Source organism: Microtus oregoni, unplaced genomic scaffold (genome assembly GCF_018167655.1).
Source record: "Microtus oregoni isolate MIOR12 unplaced genomic scaffold, Mior012 000001F_ref0000356, whole genome shotgun sequence".
In the NCBI taxonomy this organism is placed as follows: domain Eukaryota; kingdom Metazoa; phylum Chordata; class Mammalia; order Rodentia; family Cricetidae; genus Microtus; species Microtus oregoni.
Genome location: NW_024543060.1, coordinates 53,203,258 through 53,230,718, shown reverse-complemented (window position 1 = coordinate 53,230,718; position 27,461 = coordinate 53,203,258). Strand labels below are relative to the sequence as shown.

General features: G+C 36.0%; 1 protein-coding gene across 1 annotated transcript in view; it reads right to left on the bottom strand.

Annotated features, from left to right (window-relative positions):
* Itgbl1 (integrin subunit beta like 1) overlaps positions 1–27,461 on the bottom strand; it is a 180,036-nt gene that overhangs the window by 59,969 nt on the left and 92,606 nt on the right. Inside the window, exons 5-7 of the mRNA XM_041666505.1 lie at positions 24,532–24,672; positions 22,180–22,320; positions 14,253–14,399 (exon numbers count right to left, since the gene is read on the bottom strand). Coding sequence (XP_041522439.1) covers positions 14,253–14,399; positions 22,180–22,320; positions 24,532–24,672 — 429 coding nt within the window. The remainder of the gene's footprint in view (positions 1–14,252; positions 14,400–22,179; positions 22,321–24,531; positions 24,673–27,461) is intronic.

The following is a 27,461-nucleotide window of genomic DNA, read 5'->3' as shown; positions in this document are numbered from 1 at the left end:
CAGCTATGAGCAACACAGACTTACAGAAACAAGAAAAACTCAGACAGTGCTGAAACCCTGCGATTATGTTCATAGGCAATTTAAATAAAATAATGGCTCCAATGTTAATAATAATAATGCATATTATGCTTGGTCAAAATATCTTACTATCAGGCCATTAAAAACAAAGTATTATGATTATGTTACAACATCCAATAAGCGAAAACTTAAGATATAAAGTAGTGTCTAAAAACTAGTTTCTATTATTTTAAAATAATTCAAGGAGAAAAGATGAAATTTATACCTCAGTTAATCTCGATATGTATCCCTGAATGTTTAATGTTAATAGTAAAAGGAATCATCTTTTCAACATCATTCTTTTCGACATTGTTGTAAAAGAATTTTTTAAAACATACTATTTCTTATTAAGAAAGAATTCTGTTTATAGACTGATGATTTTATCAAAGATGGATTCCAATGGTCACTGTATTTGTTTCTGGCTAGTATCACAAGTTACTATAATCTTTGTGACAAAGCAATACAAATGAATTGACTTCAGCTCTCCAAATTGGAAGATTAAAGTGGCCTCAGCGGTACAACATCAGGATCTAGGCAGGGCTGCATCTGCTCTGGAGAGCAAGAATGAATCTGGCTGATTTTATTTTATCAATTAACATTTTGTTACCTTTAGTGATAACCTCCTGGATTGTTTATATCTATCAGGCACAAAATATCATTTCCCTTGCTGTAACCAGTTAATAGCATAGAAACCAAACCTTTGGCTTCAACTAGAAAGTAAAAGCAGTATATGCAAATAAGTAAAATAATAACCACCCTAATAACCACCCCAAAATATATATCCAAGGTAACTGCAAAGAGTTCTTCTTGACTTTTATCTGAATGTAGCCAATAAATTAATTAATAGCACAATAAGCTGCTGCTGCAGGTTCATGACTGACGAGTCCATCTGACTACCATTTCAGGAGGTAAAATTAAATTTTATTTAATTTGATTATGAATCTCCTATTCTCAAGATTTTCATATCTTTTGATGGTGAATGTTCGAAAAATCTTGGGAATAGGAGATTCATAATCAAATTAAATAAAATTTAATTTTACCTCCTGAAATGGTAGTGCAGATGGACTCGTCAGTCATGAACCTGTTTTTCTGATCCTACTGCACGCACTGGCTTTGTGGGAGCCTAGGCAGTTTGGATGCTCAACTTACTAGACCTGGATGGAGGTGGGGATTCCTTGGACTTCCCACAGGACAGGGAACCCTGATTGCTTTTCGGGCTGGGGGGGGGGACTTAATTGGGGGAGGGGGAGGGAAATGGGAGGCGGTGGCGGGGAAGAGACAGAAATCTTTAATAAATAAATAAATTAAAAAAAAGATAAAACACTAATAATGTGGCTTAGTTTTTTACTGTAAATGAATTTATAATTCTATAGTTATATACATGTGTCAAAACAGCAATTATTTTATTATTAAATGAGTTTATTTTTAACAAAATATTTTAGCATACAAATTAAATTTAAATCTCTTGTTCTTATCAGGTTATGGTCATATGAATATCCAGAACTTAAACTTTTATTAATGAGAAACGTAACCCTTTTCATAGGTAACATGAACACCCAACGTCATAGAGAACAGTGAGCTTCCTTCTCCAAGAACAGAGCAGAAAATGCATTTTTCTTCTGCTTGAACTTTTATGTTATTTCCAATTATCTGAATAAAAGAAAAACCTTAGTGACAAAGTATTAGGACATGAAATTGAAGGATCTGGGACTTACTCAATGTTTTCAATCTAACATCAAGTCTTGTGCAGACATTTTTAAAAGACAGGAGATAATTTTGCCATCCATCAAGGAACACTAGGAACCAACTAAAGCTAGAGGGAAAAAAAGAGAGAGAGAAAAAAAAAAGGGCAGGAATTTTCCTTCTACTCTGTGAAAGGAGTGAGGTCTCTTAATTTCAGAATTCACAGTCTCTAGAATTATAAGAAAACAAATTTTGCTACTACTATCAAATTTGTTTCTAATAATTTTAGCATCCATAGGACTCATTGTAGGTTAGCTGGGGTATACTATAATTAGCCCACTACAACTAAGAGGGAAGAGAGAGTGCCTTGGAGATAAGCAAATCCAGGAGACCATGACCATGGAGATGGTTTATGGGCAGGCATCTAAGGACAAGAGGGTTCCTCTAGGACATTTTCTTCCTTGCACTGGTCCCAGGCAGTCTTTGAATAATATGCACTGATATCACTGTTAGCCCTAAGTAAGTTAATTGCTCCCATAAGCATGGAGATCATTTTGCAGTAGTGTCTCATGGTGTCTACAAAAAACACATTAAAAAAATCACAGCTAAGAAGCTGACATACCCTAAAGCAAGCAGCTAACAAAATATGCAGCGGGTGGGCAGGGAACATCCCCAGATGAATTGTTGTGGTCAACGGATCACATCTTTGATTAAATAATGGAGAACATGCTCAAAGTAGACTTTACTCACAATTATCCACAAAATCTTAGTTTCATTAACAAGGAGAAATTATGCCCATATTAGCAACTTGAGAAAATACATAGAGAAGAAGAACAGTACAGAAACAGACATCAGCTTCTGAATGTATACAGGAACAAACAAAGCCTTACCAATCAACATGGCCATGCCTGTTTCACGGGAGAAATGGTTAAACACATTCCTCTACATACTTCTTCTGTTCTAAAATTACCACCGGAAAAAATCCAAAGTAGTTTTGGAAAAAGAAAAAAAAAAGAAAAACAAAATCTATCAGCCCAATTATCCATCCACTGTATTGAGCAAAATATCATCACCCTGTATGTTTGTTGTCAGAATTAGAATTTGCCTGGCTGTTCATTGTTCAAAGTTCTCTCTGTGTTGTTGAGTCTGTTTCTGCCCCCCTCTCTCCTTCCCTCCCTTTCTCTCTCTTTCTTTCTCCCACTCCTGACTCATTTTTCCTACAAATTCAACGGAGCATGAGAAAAAGCCACCCCTTACAAGATTTTGAAACCTATGCGATATTTAATTGATCTATTAAACCCCACCAACTCAATAGGAAGCAGAACAAACAATTCAGCATGGTCCCTGTGCAGTCATCTATAGTAGCCCAGGGAACGTTAAAAGCCCTCAATGTCAAGGAAGCACAGACAGACCTAGCAAAAGAGCTGAGACTTGGCCCTGGTCTCCTAACAGCACTCCCTAAGGACAGAATACTCAAATCCTTTATGAAAATTTTTCAGACAAACTCCAAAACATTTAGAAATGTTCTAGCAAGTTTTCATCTCTTGAGTCTGAATTTTTTGCAAAATATGTTTTGTTTTATCCTCTGACCTTCTCCCCTTGATTCCCCTATGGCTCCCTTCAGATAGAACCTGCAGAAAGGTTCCCTGGCAATACTTTTTAGAGCAATTCCCTATTTCTACTATGTCCACTCTGCCATGTGATCTAAATTTCCTTCCATTACTTGGCTGCTTTCTGTTTGAATGTTCATGCACAATGCACACGAGAAGGTCTATGACATCAATTACTATACATATTTTTCTTTACTCAGTACCTAGTACAACATTAATAGACATATGATGGCAGAAAGATGAATGAGTGAACAAATGAACATTGATCTTCTTTCCTCTGTTGAATTCTATGTCCTTGAGATCATGAGTATTCCATATACTTGTACCCTTGTAATTCTTTACAACTGCAGTGCCAATTTGAAGTTTGCAAAGAAATTTCATAGGCATTATTTTAACTGTAGTCATAACAACATCTGAGAGGAAAGGAAACACCAGTCACAGAATAATCTTGTGAAAGAGAGCAAAATTGGAGCCTCCCCAAAAAGTCAAAAATTAAAATCAAAGTTGTCTATGGTCTCACATGCAGTAGGTGGTAGAGGATATGTGCTCTTAGAGGGAACCATGGTACCTAAAATCCTTCTCCCTTATTCCTGCCTCCTCTGAAGTAAACACCATTAGGATTGCAAGCTGGGTTGCTAGGTTATACAATAGTTATGATCCAGTATTTTTTTAACAACTGGAAATTGAGACCTATAGACAATGTTTTGAGGGATTCCCAGTGAGAACCTGAAGTCACTAACACTAGGGAGGAGACTAGGTCACTGACAGCATGCACTGTATCACACCCTATACATATATATATATATATATATATATATATATATATATATATATATTCCTTCTAAAGTCTTATTTGCTAGTCTGACCTTGAGCAATCCCTCTGGACTTCTCTAGTTAGGGAATAAAATTATCTGGAAGAAAGTTTCTGGACAGAAACACAAATTAGGTCACTTGAGTTTGTGGCTGTCTCTTCGATAATTACAATAAACTGTACTCGGGAGTATAAATTCTTAGATTCTGTCCTCTCATTGCAATGGAAATGCTCACTCACATTAACCACAGTTTTCCTGTAGCATATCCAGAGCCAGCAGCCTGAGAAGTTCTCCAAGGTACTAGTACAGACTACATTTTTTTTGCATTTCATATACCCCAGTCTTTTGAATAATTATCATGCAATACAGACTTTTAAGTAGAAAACTTGGCAAAGCTGTTAATATGCTTGTCAAGACTGCAAGGAACCTTAGAATGCTTGCTGTTTCATCTCTGGGACTATCCAAGCTTTACAAGTTTGGCTGATGCATTATGCCAGACCATTTGCTATTATTTACGAGAACCCACATGGCATGAATATTTTGAACAGTAAAGAGGCTAAAATTATTTAGAATCTTAGATAGGAAGCCAAAGACTTCTGCCATCTTCCTTCCTCAAAATAAAAGGCACCACATAAGAAATAAATATTTTTAGAAAAGCAAAGTCTCATCTATCTTAATTATTATATTTCAAATGAAAGGGTGTCACACGAAAGAATGCATTACTCTCAACCCAAAACAAATACTTGGTAAGAAGCAGAGACTAGAAGCACACGTGGCTCAGACACAGGATCCCAAGGCAGAGACGTGGAGGATGAGGAGGTGGTTGTGGGTTATAAGTCCCTCTAGATATTTATGGAAATTTAGGCTCAGATCTGACTTTGAAGGTAAACAAGAAGTAGCAAGCAGAGGGTCAAGAGGAACAAACACAAAATCTAAAGGTCCAAAGTCCAAAACACAGAGCCAAGTTCACACATTACATAGGGATGTGAAGGGAAGGAAAGCCAACACATGGGCCAACATAAGCTATTTAAGTTATTTCAGCTTATGGCCTGATAGGGTTTGCATTTCTCTCATGGACGATCCAGATTAAATTACAGTCAGTTCAATCTTATACCAGTGTCCCATTATCTTACACAAATATTGTATTACTCTCAAATATGGAGATACAACTCACAAAATACTAATATGACTTCTAATAAAAAGTTCTCTCTCTCTCACTCTGTGAGTGTGTGTGTGTGTGTGTATGTGTGTGTGTATTGGGGGTGTATGTGTGTGTTAAACTATTGAGTGAATTTATTGCCTTGTATGTTCTAGGCAAGTTTTCTCTACTGAGTCATATATCAAGTTCTTTTGTTAAAAAATTATTTCTGATTTACATATATTTTAAAATCAGTCTCTTACCAAGTTTCTCAGTAAGGACTTTAAGTTACTCTATCTTCAGATGGATCTTGAACTTGGGATTCTGTATCAGTCTGCCAAGGAGCTATAATTAATAGACCTGCACCATCAGACCTAGATAATAGTTGTCCTAGTAATAAACTGCTTGTATAACTGACTTTCAAGAAAATAATTTTATTTGTGTTTTTAAAATCATTCTGTCAAGAGAAAGGCAGATATAATTTAAGATGTAAGAAAAAGAAAGTGAAATAAAGTACCTATATTCTTTGTGGATGGATTTGTACAATGATAATCTAAGTAACCATTGGCATTTTAGTAATAATGTAATGGATGTAAATCTTGGTGTTTCTATGACATTAGACCAAAATCAAAATGGATGTTTTTCTTACTAGCAAGACCCTAAGAGAATTGCCAGACCCCTAGACTGTATATCTGTTCTAATAGACCCCATGCTTGTTACTTCTGCTCCATATTCAAGTTTAGTTCCAAACTTGGACTTACATAGGAAACCGGAGGAATTGACAGCACCTCCACATACACCACACACACAAGGGGGGGGGCGGGGGGGACAGAGGCGGGGCACTATGCGGAGAAAGCTTTGCTTTCCTTGTCTCCAGTTTGTCAGAGAGGACAGGACATGTTCTACCTCCTATCTCATCAAATGGATGTTGGATTTCTGCTTTTTCTTTGTTTGTTTGCTAGAGTGTTGGTTTCACATGTCTTTATTTTGTGTTTGAGTTGGAAGAAGTGCTTGTGTACAGAGATCAGAGGACAACCTGCTGGAGCAGAAGCTTTTTACACTACGAGCTATTGGCAGCTGATGAGTGCCTGGGTTGGAAGTGTCAGTTTTCTTCAAGTATGCAGCCCCTGAGAGGATATCCATGCTCCCCAAGATAGTCCCAGAGTATTTAAAAAGAAAGAGAGGCAGCACATAATATCTGGAGGAAAAATAAAGAGGAAATAAGAGAAGGTAGGATCTCAAACACGTGATATGCATGTATGGCTATTAAAATGTTTAAAGACTATAATTTCATTCAATACATTTTATTTATCATTTACCATTTGTCCTTTATCACAAAAGCTTAACACAGGGCACTGTAAGTTTGTCCTAAACAAGACTAAATAGAAATTATTCCAGAACTTATAAATTATATGTTTTCTGTGCCAACTACTCAAGATTAACATTATAGCAGTGGTTTTCGGCCTTTGTAATGCTGTGACTCTTTAATACAGTTCCTCATGTTGTGCTGATCCCAGCCATAAAATTATTTTCTTCACTACTCCTTAACTTGATTTTGCTACAGTTATGAGTGCTGTGTAAATATCTGATATAGAGGATAATCTTAGGTGACCCCTGCAAAATGGTTGTTCCATCCACAGAAGGGACATGGCCTGTCACAGGTTGAGAAACACCACATTATAGCATAAAGATAACAGTCATATATAAACAAGACAATGACTCTTTTCTATAAAACTAATTATACAAAACAGAATATGAACCACTAGACCTCAATGCCTCATTTCTGGTATAGCACTGAAATAAAAGCTCAAGTGATCAATAAATGCTAGATTGGTTCAATAGGGCAAGCAGCAAAACTGTGAACATATGATTCATCTGTTGTCTGTGCTATAGAATGCATGGTCTATTAATTTTCTGAAATCATTTTGCAAACCCAACATAATGACTGGGCTATTAATTTTTAATAAGATTGTGGATAGCCAAGGAAGGGAATCACAGGGTCCTAACCAGCTGGCCGACCTATAATTTAGAAAAAGAGATGGTGCACTCTGCCTCATTGACTTTCTATTAAAGAGAATATCTACTGTGGTTGGGATGTCCTCACGGCCATGACTGATAATCACATGAGATTTTTACCCACTGAAAATAACTACTTTCTCATTTATACTGAATAAAATATGAAAAACAACTGCCAGAGAATTACAATCTAGCCCCCACTTTGATTTTAGTGTTTTCATAGAAATAAATATGTACATATAGTAATAGAGTGGTTGTGGTTGTCACACATATCATTTTAATTTTGCTTAAAGAAATTGGAACTGAATTACTGTCCAATTTTCTATTTTCATTTCAAATAAGTTTTGACAATATTTGCTGCAATCTTTCCTAGAAGTTTTTCTTAGCCAAAGAATTTCACAGGTTTTCAATTTGCCATATAAAAAAGTTTTTGAAATGTAATAAAAATCTATTTATTTGGATAAATGCCTATCTTTGGTATAAAATATTCTGTCGCCATATATAAAACATTTAAACAAGAATAGTGACTAGAACACTTACAAAAAATTGTTCACACTGTCTTACTTGGTGGTGGTCTAATTTTAGGAGCTATGGATTAAGAAAATCTCATGTAACTAAAACATTTAGGTTTGATATTTGTCTACAAAAGTATTTGTGATGGTCAATCTTTATTGTTCAGTTGACTCCTAGAATTACCTTGGAGATTGGCGAGCCACACTGATGGACATGTTTGTGAGTTTGTTTCCAGGAAAGCTAATAGGGAAGGCAAGTCCCAAATATCACCATTCTGTCGACTGAGGTCCAAATAAAAGAGAGAAAGACGAAACCTATATTAACTATAGCAGTCTCTTTCCCTACTTTCTGGCTGACCATGCAGTGAACTGCTTGACTCTACCATGGCATCTCTCTATAGATGGATCTCTAAAAATAAACTCCTTTTCTCTTAAATTCTTCCTAAACAACATTCTTGTAATAGAAATGAGACTTAATTCAGTGTTTCATAGTATATTTAAAACCAATGAAAATATGCTAATCTTTTTTCCTCTCTGTTGTTTAATATTAAAATAGTTTGGGAAAAGACAGATAAAAGAAAAGACAGAGAATAAAGAATATAAATAATTATCAGCTTGGAAAAGGGGTAATTGAATAAGTAAATACTTTGTACTGTATTTAATGTGGATCCTTTCTAATCATTTTAGCACTTCACATTCAGGTACATATATTATGCCATCATCTTAATAAATAATGATTTATCATGTTGCTGAGAGATTCAGTAACAGACGTATCAGACCTTCCAAGTGGACTGCCAGTTCTGAGCCCCTATTCCTTTGTCCATCTTCTTGAGATTATACAACATCCGAAAAGAGAAAACCAAGTACTTTACAAAAACATAGGAAGGAGGCTGAAAACACCTTCTATAGTTCTTGTTAGGTCTTAAAGTTTTCTTTTCTGAAATATCTTTAATAATACTACAATAAATAATAATTTTATTTCCAAAGTCTCATAAAATATAGGACACATGCATATCTTAAAGCTTGCTAATGAGTTCTTCTGGGTACAAAGAAATATGTAATAAATAAGCCCATCTCTGCCTGGATACCACCAAATATATCACTGCATGGTAACAGAGAGTATAAAACACAAAATAATCTCCTGAGTTCAGTATCCTCAGCATTGCAGAGAAGCTTCCCAGGTAGTCCAAAATTGATTTATTTATTATCATTGTTATGTTTGATATGGCAGAATCCAGGTTTTGCTTTCTGGCCATAATCACCACTTCCTTTTCATTTCCCGCCTACTGATAAACGCTGGAAGTGTTAAGTACAGAACCATTTCTCCTTGTAAAGAAAAACTAAGAAGTTTGTTTATGAGAACTGTTTCATCCTCATCCTGGACTACAGTTCATAGAGACTAAATTTGAAAAGGCACAGCTTAGTGTGTTTTGTCATTCCAGTGTCTGTGAGCACTTGCTTGTATTGCACGTCAATCCTCCAGGGAACTCAAATGGAGAAAACTGAAACCTCTCTACTTTCTCTAAGTGTTCTTACAGGAACACATACAACTGCTTGTCACTCAGTAAACTGTACTGCTGTTAACTTACAGCATTTCTGCTAACTAAACCACAGAGTAAATATGATCAAAGTCACTACATGTGGATGGTGCGTAACTAAAAATGTTTGGAGAACTTCTATTATTGTAACATTGCAACTCTCTGTTCCAAATGAATAACACATCTCTAACCATGGATTTCAAAAGGAATGATTCAATGGTCCCCAAACAACACAGCATACAAATCACATAGGAAAACAAAAACAATATCAAAAAACAAGTTCCAGTGTGATGGAGGAAGGTCATTGGTTGAATAAAAAGAAACTGCTTGGCCCTCATTGGTTAGAAGATAGGTGGGAGGAGTAAACAGAACAGAACACTGGGGGGAGTGGAAGTGAGCTCAGACTCCACAGCTCTCCTCTCGGGAGCAGACGCCTCAGAGAGACACCATGCTCCCAGCTCCCAGGCAGACGCACGCGATGAAGCTCCGACCCAGGATGGACATAGGCTAGAATCTTCCTGGTAAGCGCACCTAGGGGCGCTACACAGATGATTAGAAATGGGCTAAATTAATATGTGAGAATTAGCCTAGAAGAGGCTAGATAGAAATGGGCCAAGCAGTAATTAAATGAATATAGTTTGTGTGTTGTTATTTCAGGCATAAGCTAGCCAGGCAGCCAGGGTGCTGGGGACGCAGCCCCGCCACCCTTATCACTACACAGGTGGTGGTGGCACATGCATTTAATCCCAGCATTTGGGAAGCAGAGGCAGTTGGATCTCTGAGCTTGAGGCCAGTCTGGTCTCCAGGATAGCCAGAGCTATAAAAGGGACCCTGTTTCAAAAACAAAACAAAACAACAAAAAACTACAAAGTACCATGCTTCATGAATGCAACTCTGATAAATGAAGCAAGAAAATTTGAAGCTGTGGTTTGCTGGTAAAAGAGATAAATTACTACTTCAGTTGAAAAATCTACAGATGGTGAGAAAGTGGCATGTTATCAGTCTTTGAAAGTGTGTTCCCAGGGTAGGTAAAACTTGATTAATTTATTAATTAAAGCATACTAATTGATAAAAATGAGGATACCACTTCCATTTTCTAGATGACAGGATATTACATAAAATAAGTAGTTTCAATGTGCCAATTTTCTTAGATTTTTCACCATGTCACATAGATGTTTGTGTTTATGAATGTTTAAAGAACTAAAATAGACAAAATTTTAACAATTCTAATGAAAGAAAATCAAAGTACAAGGAAGCCAAACAGAAAGAACTTGGGAGTGAGAAACAAGGACAATGTGCTGATATTCAAAGACAGCAAACATTGCAGACACTCTGAATAATTGCTGTGGGAGCTCTTTTTGCTCCTTCAGCCAATAGCCTTTAAGATACCAGCTCCACATGATTGGCCTCAATTAATCTCAACAGTCCTAGAAAATGGACCTCAGCTGCTTTGGAAGTGTTATTTGAGAGAAGAGGCAAAATTTTTGTTCTGAAGACCAGAGCATTGTGTTAAGAGGTTATATGACACACACTGGCTTAGATATTACTATAGAGATTCACACCACTCATCACACAGAATAGTTATAGTTCTTCCTATTCCATTATGTTTTAGGAAATTACAATGAAAATGCATTCAATAGTTTAGCACTTTGTTTTAGCTCACATAATTGACAGTTGATGGAATAGCATAAATATTTCATTTCTAAGATATATACATGAAAATTTATTTTTATTTAGATATTGCTATTGATAACACATAGAGTTAAAAACCTTAAACATTTGAATATCCATGTATTTAAGTGTATGTGAAATTTTTGTTTTGATTATTTATTTATATTGGCCTAGTTGTACTTTCTAAAGTTTAGTTGGGGAAAAGTACATCAGATAGGAGTTTGGATACAATAATAAACATGCCCTAAATATCAGTTACTTAAACAACCCGAGTTTCCATCCATGTTACACACCATGGGAGGATTACCAGAGCTCACTGCTAACCATCCTCACTCTGAGACTCAAGCTGAGGGACCAGCACCTTCTCCAGCATATCTTAGGCAAGACAAACTAGCAAATGCATTTCAGTGATTAAACATGGGAGGAGCAAGCATTAATTTTGGTCTTAGTTTTTTAATAAAGTTAGAATCACACACAAGAAGATCACAATGAAGATAAAAATGAATTTTTAACTAGAGAATTTAAAACTAATGTGTAGCCTATCCCTATCTCAAACTGCTTTTAGTTTTTAGCCAGGCAGTGGGCATTTGGGAGGCAGAAACAGGAAGATCTCTGTGGGTTTGAGGCCAGCCTGGTCTACAAGAGCTAGTTCCAGGACAGGAACCAAAGGCTATGTAGAAAGCCTGTCTCAACAATTAAACAAAAACAAAAACCCCTGCTTTTAGTTTTTTATAGAGAACATAGACAAAAATAAAAGTAAAGTGACTCCCCCCTGCTACTGAGATGCAGAAAACAAGACCAATAAGCTTGTAGACACATCAGCTACAGGGAATTACATCTACTTGAATGAAATGATATCTAGAAACAATAGAAATCAAGAAATTTCAGACTGCATAAGAATGAAGATCTTGTGAGACTTTCTGTCTTTAGACAGATTGGCTTCGCTTACTCATCATCATCAAAAGCAAGAAATACAATTTGATTTCCAGTGGGACATACCTGCCCCTGTGGACCGTTCTCCCCAATTGATGGGCCAACGGGGCCCTCAAGCTTGAGAACCAATGGTACTTGTAATTGCTTTCTCCACTCTTGCAGTCACAGCTGTGACGGGTATTCATTCAAAACCACAAAACTAACCCTTTAAAAGCTTTCATATGAGATGTTTGCTTCAGAGATCCCAGTTGCCATGGCGTGGCTCATAGATGTATCCCGACAGGAAAGTGCAAGGACCACGGATTCAAGTTCTGGATATGATTTTGCTTTTTAGTTTTCATTCTCAAACACCCATGGGGAACAATTCACCCACCAATACCTCCATTACTCTTGAAGTAGTGGTCTGTATTATTTATTCACACAGTGCTTCTAGAAACTAAATGAATTTATAGTGCAGTCAGGTTATACATATGTATTTAACATCATTTTGATGCAATATATTTTAGCTATATTCTGTTCCTTCAAAATTGTAGCTAAGCAGTGACCCTTAAGAAATATGGGAATCAATATGTATTTAAAACTAAGGCCAGCTGTTTGTTAAAGATTAGCATATAATTCCACAATAACTTTCTTGTGTTTTTTCTGTGTATTAAAGTCTAGAGAAATAAAAAGCACATGCATATATTTAAAGTAATTTTAGGGAATGAAAAAATAATTTGGGAGATTTTCTTATTTTAATATCAAATATGGATATATTAATAATTTTCCAGGTTTTTATATGCTCATGTTCTATTTATTTCTACTAGTAAAATATTATTTGATATTTTTATGGCCTAACATAATGTACATTCTTTACTCTAAAAATTCTTTAAATTCTCAACATACATACAGGTCCCTGTCTTTTGTTTGAGATCTGACAACAATCTCAAAACTCATCTTAATTTTCTAGAGGAAAAACACCTGGAAAATAGTTCTCAGTAATAAAATCTATTTTGATTTGAAAATATTTTTTATTTCTCTCAAGATTTTCCCTTTGGAATAATCTCCATTATTATAGTAGAGTGATAAAAATATTGACATTTAAAAATAAACAAACAGGAACACTACAGGGGTTAGCCTCCCACACTCAATCCTATCTCAGAGTAAAATGATGAAACTTTCACGAGAGAAGATGGTGAGGTCATGTCAGCACCTGGCTGCTGACTGAAAATGTGGTGACAGTTGTCTGAGGGATTGTACAATTTCAACCCTTGAAACTCCAGAAGCCTGACAGGGTTATTCATCTCCACCTGAAAATATTTTAAATTGGATGGAGTCGAGTCTCCTGTCTGGGTTATGGCTAAAAGACAGGGATATTCAGGAGTATCTCCAAGATTAAAATCTTCCTACCCATACCCCACTAAACCATGCATAAAATGTGTATAATTAGTATTTACAACCTTATAATTCTGTGATTATATAAAATACCAGGGCTTTAAATACCAAAAATGAAACTTCATGAATTATATCTTAATAAAAAAGCACTTTAATGAACAATATAACAAGAAAATCACATTCTTTCATCTAAAATTCAAATCCCTAATTCCTACCCTAGACCAAATTTTTTGTAGCCTCTATGAACCAGTTCCTCTACGAGCATGTGTCAGACTGACTTTGTTATTCTCAAGGAAGGAATGAGTTCATAGTTCTTATTTTGATGTATTAAAAAGACTATTCTTCCAGTTGAATTTTTTTCCTTATCCTGAATTTTTTCCTGATCTGAGAGCAAAACAACACCCGAGGCTAAATGTCTTCTAAAGGAGCAGCTTATTCATGCATGTTTATACAATGCTTTTCCAAGTGAACAATACCCAACAAATAATGGTATTGGATTTCATCAATTTCACTGAGCAATTAGAAGCTCAAGTTCAGAAAGTTTTAAGCAAACATCTCACCTCTGTTTTTGTTGTTTTTAGTGTATTGAACTGAATGAAGCTAAACTGGAATTGAATAATTGAAGTAGAGAAGACTGTGTGTGTGTGTGTGTGTGTGTGTGTGTGTGTGTGTGTGTGTGTGTGCATGTGTGCATGTGTACTTGCATGAAGGGAAAAGACAGAGAGAGACTGATCGTATTTGTCCAGAAACTTTACTGATCTGAATGGAGTTTACCAGTTTTGAAACAGCAATAATATTTCTCCTTTCAATGATCTCAGTCCCCTTCTTCATAAGATGCAAGAGGATGGCATTCATTTGCCACACATTATTAGGAAGAATGACAAGACATGACACTTGGCTTCACTCACCCCTTCCAGAACAAGGCAGGTCAGAGCCGCTCTGGCATCTCCTGGCGCTCTCCTCAGCTGACAATGGGCAGGATTTTGGGTGCTCACAATTCTTCCCATACCAGCCTGTCCTACAGTCACATCGTCCACAGTTACACTGCCCATGACCTTCATAGAAAAGGGGAGGGGGAGAGCACATAAAGATTATATAATCAGAGATAGTTTATAGCTTTTATTCTACTAGTGATTTTCAGGAGTAAGTCAGGATCTTAATTTCCACACCACCAACCATTAAGGCAAAGGAACATTTTTCTCAACTATTTAAACAACTGATGTACATTAACAGATTGAAAAGAACAAAGAAAATCAACAAGTATGAATAAAACAAATGGTTTAATAAAGTTTTAAATTTGAGTCTATTAAATTCTAGATAAATGTTATTATATTGGTCTCTGGAAAGTAAGTGTAGTATTTGATAGATTTGCCCTTTAAGGTGAGGGAGAATTATAGGAAATGGAAAACAAACAGTTTTGAAGGAGGAGGATTTTTTCCTAATGAATCTTTCAACTTTTCTATATCTACCTTAAAGAAACAAGGAGCCACAGTGAATTCATGAAACTAGAATTAGTGATAAGCTTAGAACTCCACTCCTGAGCTCTGTTAAGCTATCATATACATATAAAGTAGAAGTGACTGAAGGATCAATGGAAATGGACCAAATGATGTAACTATAGTGTAATTTTTTAATCTATGAAAATGTACATAATGAAAGTACATAGGAGTGATGCTGTTCTCATTGTGATACACAATGATACACACTCATTGTGAAATGGTTACCACAAACAAGCTAATGGCCATATCTCTCACCCCACACATGTGTCTAAGAATATGCTCGATCTATCTTCCTCACAAATCTAAAGTACCCAAAGCATAGTAATTATGTTCGCCATGCTAAATGTTATGACTTCTGGACTTATTCATCTGTAACTTTGAACATTTATATGCTTTGGTCAATAACTCCGACTCTTCACTTCTTTACCACCTTTCTACTATGTTTTTAAGAAAAATATTTGAGGGCTGGAAAAAAGTCTCAGCGGTTAAGAGCACTTACTGCTCTTCCAGAGGACCCAGATTAGGGCTTCAGCAAAGGCATGGTAGTTCACACCTATCTGAAATTCCAGTTTCAGGAGATTTAATGCCCTTTTCTGACCTCTGTGGAAACCAGCAATGCAAATAATACACATACATGCATGCAGTCAAAACACCCACACAAAAGATGACAATTGTGTAAATACAATAAAAAATAATATAACAAATTTAGATTCTGTACAATTATGTTCTATGATTTCTCTATTTTAGTAGCATAATGTCTTCATGGTTCAATCATGTTATTGCAAATGATATTCATGAATAACACATTCCACCATATACATCTGTATCTACATATACATATAACCTTCATCCGTTCATCTAGCCACAGCCACTTGTTTCTAAACCTTGGCTATTATGAAAAATAGCACAAAGCCGGTAATAAAGCTTCTGCTTCAAGACAATGATTCTGTTTCTTTTGGGAATGCACTCAGGAATCTTTTCCTTTCATTTTCCGCCTCCAAACTCACATATACCTTTCTGTACTCTCCTTAAAATTCACAGCCTAATTTTTCCTTACAAATTATAAAATCCATATTGCAAAGGTTTTTTGTTGGCTTTTGTTGTTGTTATTTCTGTTATTGTAGTAGTAATTGTTTTACCATATACTGTGTTGGTTCAATGATAATTTTATGGGTCAGAGTGAAATGGTATAATAATGATCATCAAATGTAAATATTTTAAGTAATAAGTTGAATTCAGTGAATATTTTTTGAGTCCCTGTTACAAGGTAATCTATTCAGCAAGGTGCTTCATCACTAATCTCTATAATGGAAAATATGTATTATTGACAAATACTTATGACGTGTGAGCATGGCTATTTAGACCTTCCAATATGAGAATTTTACATATAATTTTTGTGCTTTTTAAAGGCTACATTTCATACATCATTTAATTCTGTGGCATTTTTTGCAGTTTATCACAGCTTAAGAAATTTTAGTTATTAACTAATTAGTTTTAGTTATTAGTTTTAACTCAGAATACTACTAAGCCTAGGGTCACCTATGAAAGAACTCTGAAATGAAAGGTTCTCTAAACAGATTGACTCATAGTCAAGTCTGTGAGGTACTGTCTTGATTTTTAATTGATAAGGAGGTCACACCCTACTGTTGGCAGCACTGTACCCTTGGCAAAATAGTCCTTAACCAAATTAGAAAGATAGCGAAATATGGGTCTGTGAGAGAGCTAGCAAGAAACCTTCCTCTATGATTTCTATTCCAAGTTCCTGTTTGAATTACTGCCATGATTCCCCTCAATGATGGACTGTGACCTGGAAGTGTAAACCAAACAAGTCCTTCCTACCCTTAAGTTTCTTTGGTCAGAACATTTGTCAGAGCAACCTAATGAAACTAGAACACCATCCTTTTTCTCTGCCCTCCTGAAAATAAGGACAATCAGATATGTATGTATAAATAATTATATTTTAAACAAAAAGCTTTAACATTTAAAGTATAATTCATTCTGTTATTAGTTGACAATCTTAGCAATAAACTCAAAGGAATCGTTAGATTAAAGGAGGAAAAGTTTTAAAACTGTAAATATCTGAGCAAGAATCTAGTAGATGAGAATGCCCTTAAATCCCTAACTTACCCAAGAAGGTGCCACCTACTGATGTGACCCACAGGAATTCTCAGTCAGGGAGAGTCTCCCCCCCCCCCATCACACAAAGAGAAAGATAATATCCAACCCAGAGAGGGCAAAAAGAAGTAAAAACCTTGGAGACAGGTGCAGAAAGAAAACAAGGACTGCATTTAACATTGTCAAGTCAGAACACATGCTTAAATTTTGTAATGATCATTTTCTATCTGAAGTTCATTTGTGTGACAACATTAGCAAAGAAGACCCAAGTATGGTAGCACACAACATTAATTCCTGAACTGGGGAGGCAGAGAAAGAGGCAGCAGATCCCTGAGTTCAAGGCAAGCTTGAAATTCAAAGTGAGTCCCAGATCAACTAGAGCTACAGAACAACTCTGTGTTGGGTGGAGGAAAGTGGCATAAAAGAGTCTTAAGATGGTCATAAGTTATTAAGAAAAAATTTTTTAGAGTTAGAATCTGATCCAATTACAAAAAAGAAATTAGATTAATTTCGGAGGACTAAATGCTATTTTTATTCATATTTTAAATTATATTTATTAAGTGGAGGGAGGCAGGTATGTATACCACAGAGCACATATGGAGGTCAGAGGCCAACCTGAAAAAGAAATCTGTTTTTTTCTTGCTTAATATGGGTCTGAGAAATTAAACTAATATAAGGTTTGGTGGCCATTTCCAACTGTCATGTTGATGGTCCCTCAATTGTTGTTTAATAAATTGCATGTGATTCTCACCTAGAAAAAAAATCATGTTGGGACTTTTGCCACTACGCTGTCATATTCACTTTCTGTTTCTTACTAGGTCTATTTTATTCAGTTAGTTTTTAATTCTCTAAGCTTTTCCCACTTTTGTTTTGTTTTTCCTACGTTGTTTGACAATGCTATCTTGTTTTGCCATTGTTATTTCCGTGTCCTCCACAGAGCAGAGGAGGGGACAGACTGTGATCTGCACCACAATTTCTCATGTGATTGCAATACTTGGCATTATGAATTTCTTGAGGACAACTCCTGAAAATTTAAATTTCATGTCCAGGCATGTAAACTCTAACTTTTAGTTATTCAAAAGCTATTAAATATCAGTCATTTAAAAATCCATATGGGTTAAAGACTATGTCATGGGTATAGCTGGCTCTGAGATCAAAGTCATTGCCCTTGAACATAAAGTGTCAAGGTGGGAGAACACTGTCTGGTTTAAGATGATTGCACACTCTACTGAACCATCTGGATATGTATATGTGTTCCCTTTTTCAATTTTTTTTCAAAACAATTCAGTATTAGCCAAAATTGTTTAACTTGGGAGACATTAAAACAGAGCAGTGCATAAGTCATACAAGTTGTATGTGTTCTTCAGAGTTGGTGAACACACAGCAATCGATATAAATCATGACATCTCAACATGGTATAGTTTCTTTTTTTTAATGTGGGGAAAGTGATATTTCCTAAGTCAAACAAACCAATGAGGAGCACACAAGAAGCAAATACAAGAGTCATAGGAAAGTTTCTGTAAATCCTGTCTACAGTGAAGGGAAGTAGAGTTAACATTGACAATGCCAAGCTGGGTGCAATGGCTTCAGCCTATAACCCAGCATTCCAGAGGCTGAGGCAAAATGACTGCTTCCAGCTTAAAGTCAGTCTGGGCTACACAAGGAGTTCCAAGCCAGATCTGCCTGTGAAGTAAGACTCAATCTCAAAATAAATAAATAAATAAAGAGTATCCTTGACTAATTTAAATATTTATTCAAGACTAACTGTTGTAATTTTCAAACATGATTTTTACTTTCTCAGTAGTGAAAACTCTTCTCATGCCTTGATTTCAAGAATTCTGTTCTATGCTGTCAAAATAAATTTCAGAACGTTAGCAATTTCATTCTAAATAAAACTGTGCATTTCCTACGGAAAATTTTTAATCCATATAGTCAGAAACTGGTTTAGAAGTGTAAAGTATTGACACCAGATTGCCAGGAAGTGGCTGAGTCAGAAAAGCACTTGGAAGTGCAAGGGATTGATACAATTTCTGAAGCAGGCACTGAGTCCTAAGGAGGAAACTACGAAATAACACTGTGATCTCTCTTCTGGATTTACTAGTTCCTCAATTCCAGCCAAAAAGCCCAGCTAAAGAGAAAGGGATCATTGAACAGAAATAAATTCAGGAAGATAAAGGTTTGATTTTGATAAAAAAAATAATAATTTAAAGTAAAAGACATGTTTGGCATGAGAACTAGTTAGTCTAACACACTGAAACATACAAATGTAGGGGGAAAAGTCTTGATATAAATAAAAATAGGCATTTTGCACTTGATTTACATATGCCAATGTCTTTCATAGGCCTCATCAGAATTTAATCTGTCTTACACACAAACTCTACGACTAAAAAAATGACCAGAGTTAACAACCACTGGTCATTAATATCACTTAATATCAATGGACTCAACTCACCTATTAAAAGGCACAGGCTAAGAGATTGGATAAGAAAACAGGATCCAACATTCTGCTGTTTACAAGAAACACACCTCAACCACAAAGACAGGCACCTACTCAGAGTAAAGGGCTGGGAAAAGGCTTATCAAGCAAATGGACCTAAGAAACAAGCAGGTGTGGCCATACTAATCTCTAACAAAGTTGACTTCAAACTTAAATCAATCAGAAGAGATGGAGAGGGGCATTTTATACTCATAACAGGAACAGTTCAGCAGGATGAAGTCTCAATCCTGAACATCTATGCCCCTAATATAAAAGCACCCACGTACATAAAAGAAACATTGCTAAAACTCAAGGCAGCCATCAAACCGCACACACTAATAGTAGGAGACTTCAACACTCCTCTCTCACCAATGGACATGTCTTTCAAATAGAGAGAAACAAAAGGGACCCTTAACACACTGATCATAATATAATGTTTCCAGGCTAGTTTGCAAACCTGTGAATGTTTTAGGCGTGTAGGAGTTAGTCTCATTTCTTCTAACAAGTATTCTTTAAACTGCATAGGCAGATCAACAACACTGAGATGAAAAATGTAGTATGTTATTGTTTATCCCAGATCTCAACATCAAAAGTATTAAAATTAGAAACCATTCTCAGATACCCTGTACACATGTGTGCATGGACACACACACGTACACACATACCTGTGCACAAACACATGTACACACACACACACACATGAATATAGACACACTCAAGTACACAAACACGCACACAGAGATGTGTTTTAGTATAATCTGTCTAATACAGATGTGACTGCTGTTCAGGCTACCTCACAGGGTGAAAAATGTTCACAGCATGACTCCTAACCCAATGTGCAAGAAAGTTACCACAAACTCTCAGGCTGTTCTAGGATGAGTGTGACACCCAAACCCACATTTCATTTGTGGATTGTGTTCCCTTGAGTTACAGGAGCTAAATTCTAAAAAAACAAAAATCAGTCTGGGATAAACTTAATTACTTAGTTAAATATATTTCAACTATTTTTTTCTCTTGGAGGAAATATTTCTTTTCTTTTTTTAAATCTAAAATAAACTTTATTTACTCTGTGTGTTTTTCACATCATGTGCCTTGATCCCATTCATTCCCCATCCCTTCATATCCACCCTCTGCTCCTGTACACCTCATCCCGAATAAAACAAAATTCAAGAAAAAAAAAAAGAAAAGAAAATGAGAAAAATGACTTAAACTGAAGGAAATAAAAATGTTGTCATGGAAACTGCAGTGCAAACCAACACGTAACATCGTATGCCCCTTTGTCCATACATCTCTACTTGCAAGTATTCATTGCAAAGAGTCATTGGTCTAGGATGCCCTCTTTATATTTCATTATCTGAAGGCCTACATTTAAAACAGAATTCCACATCGGTGGTCTAGTAGCACCTTGCCATGCATACCCACCTCTGTGAATAGACACATCTCTCTAATTAGAATACTAAACAAGCTCTTGTCCCCATAAATTCTGTGCGTACTTAGTGCATAAAAGGCACTCAGTAACTGTTAGCCTTTTAAAATAACCACTGTGGTGACACTGATGATACAGAAGAACACTCATGTTATATAAGTAACAGAAAAGCTCTCTGAAAGACTGTGAGTAAAATGTGCTCTGATGCTTGCAGGGTTTCCAGAGGAGGAAGTCTTACAGGAGAAAGTTCTGCAAGCAGGCTTTCCCCGGCCTTTGAAGTTACACAGTCATGATTATGTGGGGCAACTCTTTTATGTCCCTTTTCTGGCACACTTTCCAGGAACTAGATGAGCATTCTGTCTACCTGCATGTACCAACCAAGCAGTCAGGCTAAAGAGACACACACAGAAAAAATGCCTGTCTTCTGGAACTTAGACTCTGAACTTAGAATCTGAAACTTCACTCTGGAGGAGTATGCACAAATGTGTGTGGTTGAGCATTTCTGTTCTTGTATGCAGGGCGACCAAAAGGGGACAATCAATTACCCTCTTTACCTCTCTGCCTTTTTCTTTGAGATAGGGTCTCTCAAGTGACCTGGAACTCGGCTGGTAAGCAGCAAGGCCATCCTCCTGCCTGTGCCTCCCACTGGAGTTACAGGCATGCAGAAAGCTATGTCTGGGACCTAAACTTAGGGTCTCTTGTTTGTATTGTAAGTGCTGCTACCCACGGAGTCATCTTTCTTGTGCCCAGATATCTTCCTTTTTGTCTGCATTTTGTGAACTCTGTGACTTTCCAGGTCATGTTTGTGTCCTTCACTGCTGGACTCAGTAACCAAGACAAAAATCACAAGCTGGCATATAGTATCTGCTCCATAAATATTTAAAATACAGAATGTTTGGGTCCATTAACAAATATTCAAGTCTACATTTCACTATACAATAATTTTAGTGAAAATTCCATCAGTTTATGAATATATCACCCCAAGAACTCCTTTTGCATGTGCTTCTCTTGCTGTCTCTTCCTGATACCCAACAGGTTGCTAGTTCTCTAGGCCCAGAGTTGTGGTGGGAAAATATTTGGAATTAATGGATCTCCTCAGCAAGGGATCAGGCTAATTTTAAGAAGGTTAGGTTGGTTTCATCTTGAGCTTTTTCAGAATGTCTAAAATCTCTAAAGGATGTATGCATCACAGAGAGAAGCACTGCACAATATAGAAAGCCCAAGGAACAACGGTGTCTCTATATATGTGAGAATCAGAACGATTCTGCAGGATGGGAAAATGAACCTTTTCATAAAAACCGGAATCAGGAGTACCTTACCTGAACAGAAATCATCAGAGTATCGATCATAAACAGCTCTGCAGTCTCTCTCGTCACACTCACACGTGTCCCCGTGAATGTCTCCCCAATCCCCAGTTGGATCAACGTCGTGACAAGAACATTCACCACAAACACATGTTCCTAGATAGGAAAAAATGAATTTTATGGGAGTGACAATAAGTATTAGAGAAAGCATCTTGCATGTTTATTGTTTAAAATGTTGATTCTTTCATATTTTGAAAATAAATATATTTAGATAAAATTATTCTAAGAAGGGAAAATGCCATCTTAAGTTGATGACAGAGATTTCGTAATAAATAAAAGTTTTCTATAATTATGTGAGATTATTCAATAAATCATTAACTGTGTTAATTTCTCTCAAAGCTAAAATTAAAACAATCTGTTATTTTTGTTTGCCAGAAACTTGGAAACAATTTGACAAAAAAAGTGAAGGCAAAGGTAACAGAAGAACTAGCAAACTCAAAGTTAGTATCACCATTTTGTGAAGTAAAATGTAAATGGTTAAGGGTTTGAGAAGCGGAATGTGAATGAAGTGCTAGGAGTAGGCAACATTGATATACCTGGGAGGGGACGTACTTTAGCCAGCCTAAGAGGTAGAATCTACAGAAACCGAATATGGTGATATATCAGGATAGTACAGTTCAGGACACCTACGAAGGAAGACTATACAGAACTGAGAGTTGAAACTGTACAGGTGGAAAGTTTTTCTGTTGGAAAGTATTTCTTGCCACTAATATTTTATTTACATAGATTGCAAATCTTTAGGTAAGTAACAGATAAATTACGTGGGATGAAAAGAAATAAATATCTTCATTTTTCTTTAAATAAAAATAAATATCAGTTTGACAAAACTTTAAATTACAAAATAAAGCCATAGGATATGAATAAATTTATTCCTATTCAAAATTTCTGAAATATAATTACTAAAATGAAAAATATATTTAAATACATGCAAGCCTGAAATTTGTATTGGAACCAAAACAACCTAAAAATCCCCAAAAGGCTACAACAGTGAAGCAACTTATCCATACATATGCATGTAGAAGGCAAAATTACACCCACAACCAATACAACCAATTCTTAGGCATCAAATCATAAAGTTTAAATATGCCTAATATAAGACGGGCAAAGACAGAGAACAAGAAATATCATAGGGAATTCATGATAAACGTGACAAGGGCTGACCATGCAAACAACTATTACTAAGAGTTCTGAGGGGTACTATAACAGTGAGTTCAAATTATTTTGGATATCAGATTATCACTGGCAATGAAGTATACATAGTCTGGAGGCTTTGAGGATGTGCCTTGATATACTCCAAATTTTGAATCTGAAGCCAATCAAATACAAAGGATTTAGGCAGAACAAAGGTGCTTATGAACACAGTGTGAGTTAGTGTGATTTGTACTAGGAAGCAGTTCACATAAACAGATGGTTCCCATTGCCTTTTTTGTGGTAAACACAGGATTTTTGACTTCCATTTTCTATAAACTCTTAACTCTTTTCTATTTATCAATATTTAAGACAGTGTATCAACGATCCCCTACAAAAATATGAACATTGTCTTTTAAAATGACTTGTACTTTTGTAGAAATTAAAAAGAGGGCTTACAACTTTCTATCTTAATGGTTTTAAAGAAAACAAAAAAAAAACACTTGTTTATAACCAGGTAGACAATATTAATAAAATGTTTTATATTGATCTATATCAATAGTTAATAACTATAAATTATATTTTATATGAATAATTTACAATGTATGTTTAAGGTCAGTCTACAACTCATGGAATTATTTGGTGCATGGTTTCTGTTATGTATTATGTTCCATACAGTTTTAATATTGCAGAAGTTAAATTCATCAATACCAATACTGCATTGCAGCCAAGCCTTCCATTACCCATGAGTAAGACAGGAGGGTTGTCTGACTGCCCTCTGGATAATCAGACACTCAGGCTGTTGATGGCTCTGTTAGTCAGGAGACATTTGGCACAGCATCTCCAGGAATTGCCTTTTAGCTGTGCTGTACCCGTTTTGGACAGATGCCAGCGAAATTTCAGTCCCCAAACTAACTCGTTGCTCAAAAAAAAAAAAAAAAAAAAAAAAAAAAAAAAAAAAAAAAAAGCTTAAAGAATGACAGCAAATTTATGTTTTCCTTATCTATTCAGTGAAGAACAAGAACAAAAAGATTATTTGTGTCAGTATGGATTTCTAGCAAAGCAAGTGATTATGAATAATATCACTCCCACGCTGAAGGAAATGCATGGAGAAGACGTCTAATCAGTGATGAGCTTTGTTTACCACCGGTTATGTAGTAACGTATATGAGTGACACACCTCTGTTGCTGCAGATTTTGCCATCTGGAGATGTGCATCTTCGTTTGCTTTCCCAGGGGGTGATGTCACACTGGAATTCGCATTTATCTCCATGCCAACCAGCCTCGCAGTAACAGTTTCCACAGTAACACTTCCCATGGCCTTTACCCAAAAAGAATTTGATACAGTGAGGAAAAAAGCAACTTTTCAAAGTACCATTAACTTTATATCTCTTCAAAAATCATTTTTTTTGCCTTTGTAAATAACAAGGGCTCCCAGAACCTTGCTGAAAATAACCAACTTATGTAATTTTTTCTTCCAGTTGAGCTTGAATCTGTATAATTATACAAATAAAAGCAGCCAATATATATTTGCCTTGGGCTACACAGAAAGTGGTTATGAAGTAAGTATTTGTAAAGAAATGACAAGATTGACTATGGAAGTCCAGTGCCACTTGAAGTACATGCATCACTAGGATGTATGCATGCCTTGTTGTGTGAATGTTTCTTCAAAAAGTCATTAAAATGTTTTATTTGCAATCAACTATTAAGAAAGCGGTAGTGCATATTTACTTAGATATGTTTTATTCTTGGCTGAAGCATTCTCAAACTAGAGGAAATATTTCATCCTTTAATTCCACTATGTCCCACAAACTGTTGACTTGTGGAATATTATTTAACGAGACAAAGATGTGTTTTATTTGTTTATGATGCAAAATATTACTTTATCTGTGTAAAGGTGTGTTACTTTTGTTTATGCTGCATTTAATTGTGTAAAGATCTGTTTCATCTTGCCTGCCTAAGGTACATGATTAGTCTAATAAAACGCTGGTTGGACAGTAGCTAGGCAAGAGAAAGGACAGACAGGGCTGGCAGGCAGAAAGAATAAATGAGAGGAGAAATGTAGGTTCAGGAAGAAGGAGAGATGGAGGAGAGAGAGAGAGAGAGAGAGAGAGAGAGAGAGAGAGAGAGAGGGAGAGAGAGAGAGGGAGAGAGAGAGAGAGAGAGAGAGAGAGAGAGAGAGAGAGAGAGAGAGGTCAGGGCAAGCCACCCAGCCAGCCACAGAGTAAGAAGCAAAGAAAGACATATAGAATATAGAAAGGCAAAAAGCCCCAAGGCAAAACACAGATAAGCAGAAACAGATTAAATTAAAAGAGCTGGTCAGAAACAAGCCTGAGGTAGACTGAGCATTAACAAGTCTACACGTCATGATTTGGGAGCTGGTTGGTGGCCCAAATCAAAAAGTCTAGTACACACACTGTTGTGTCCCACCATGTGGAAAGTTCCAAGTTAAACCAATAAAATGTAATGCATTATTGGTCTGACAATAAGACTCCCACTCTTGTGTCAAGAGAATACAAATGAGAGCTAAGCAAAAATCCCACACTGTAATAGCCACTGTGCTATAATTTTCCATATTTTCACTTGGACAACCCACCAAACTATCTGCAACAAACTGCCATCACACTTTCATCCTGAACGTCTATCTGACCCTTTCCAAAATGCTCCAAAATATCTTCAAATTTGTTTGCTGTGTGCCCTCATCTTTATAATTATCCCACTCAAACATGGATGAATGTCCTCTTTATTTTCTATTCTGTACTTTCTTAATCATAGAAGCTTGTATTTTGTGAGACTCTGACTAACATATTTATTCTTTCATTTTCTTCTTCCTGGGCTGTTACTCTGGGATGGCCATGAAAATGTGCCTGCTTGGCTGCTTTTTAATTGCTTACTGGTTTAACTTTTATTGTAACATTATGGTGTCCTTTTAATAATGAATTATAATAAATACCCATACTTTATATGTAAGCTCTTAGATTACTTATAAAATTCAATGTTCAAGAAGAGTTTGTTTAAAAATAATCATTAAGGTAAGGATCTAATTCTGAAAGATAAGGGTTAGATCTAGGAAAGAGGAGAGGGGAGGGGAGTTGGGAGAGTGGAAGTAAACTGTGTTCAGGATGTATTGTATGAGAGAAGAATCCATTTTCAAAAAAAAGGAATAAAAGGTTAACTAGAAAATAAAACTCATGTAAAGCTACATTTTAAAGCAGATATGGAAAATAATTCAAATGAAGGATGAGGAAAGACATTGGGACAACAGAAGAATCAGGACAGTGCATCTCCTTGGCAACAAACAAAACTTTGTACTGTATATATATAAACTGGTAGAGGAAAACATTTTTTTCTGTGTAGTGTCAATGATAGACTATAAAATCCTTTCTCAACGGATTGTTGAGATGCGAATGACACATGGAAAGCTCTAGGATTCTGAGCAGCATCACTCCCACAGAGTGTTACTGGATACCGGCATCCGTGGTTAAAGACGATGAAATTCCAAACAAGTGGAAACACCAAGTAACAAAGATGAAAGCTAAACATATCCTATTACATGGTTTCAAGTTCATTTTTAATTTGCATATAAAATAAGCTTCCCCTCAGGGATGTATATCAAAACTCATTGGTCCCAAAACATTTTCTCTTACACCTTACTGATCATCAGCTGTAATAAAACACTCAGATTGTAACTACTTAATGTCCATGGGAAATTTAACTGCATCTTGAACTAAACCCTTTCAAAAATGTTCTAGAATCTGGCCTAGGATGGTGGCTCAGAAGAGTTTTCTTTGCATTTGTTTATCCTGATTGTACATGCAGGTGACCAGGGACATAAGTCATTTCAGTTTAAAATAAGAAAATTTGGGCAACCCTACAAGACTATCTGCAAGCCACACATGGCTGTGATGACTTCCTAAAGCTGTGATCTCTCAGTTCTAGTATCCCTGACCTTGCTAGGATATGCCAGACATGATTAAGTAGAATACAATTCTTTTGGAAAGAGTATACAAAGGTTTACTTAGTTAAAGTGACTCTCAAATACTGTTCACTCCTACCATTTCATTGTACCAACCAAAGCTGCAAATGGACACTCTGGGCAAGGGCTTGCCA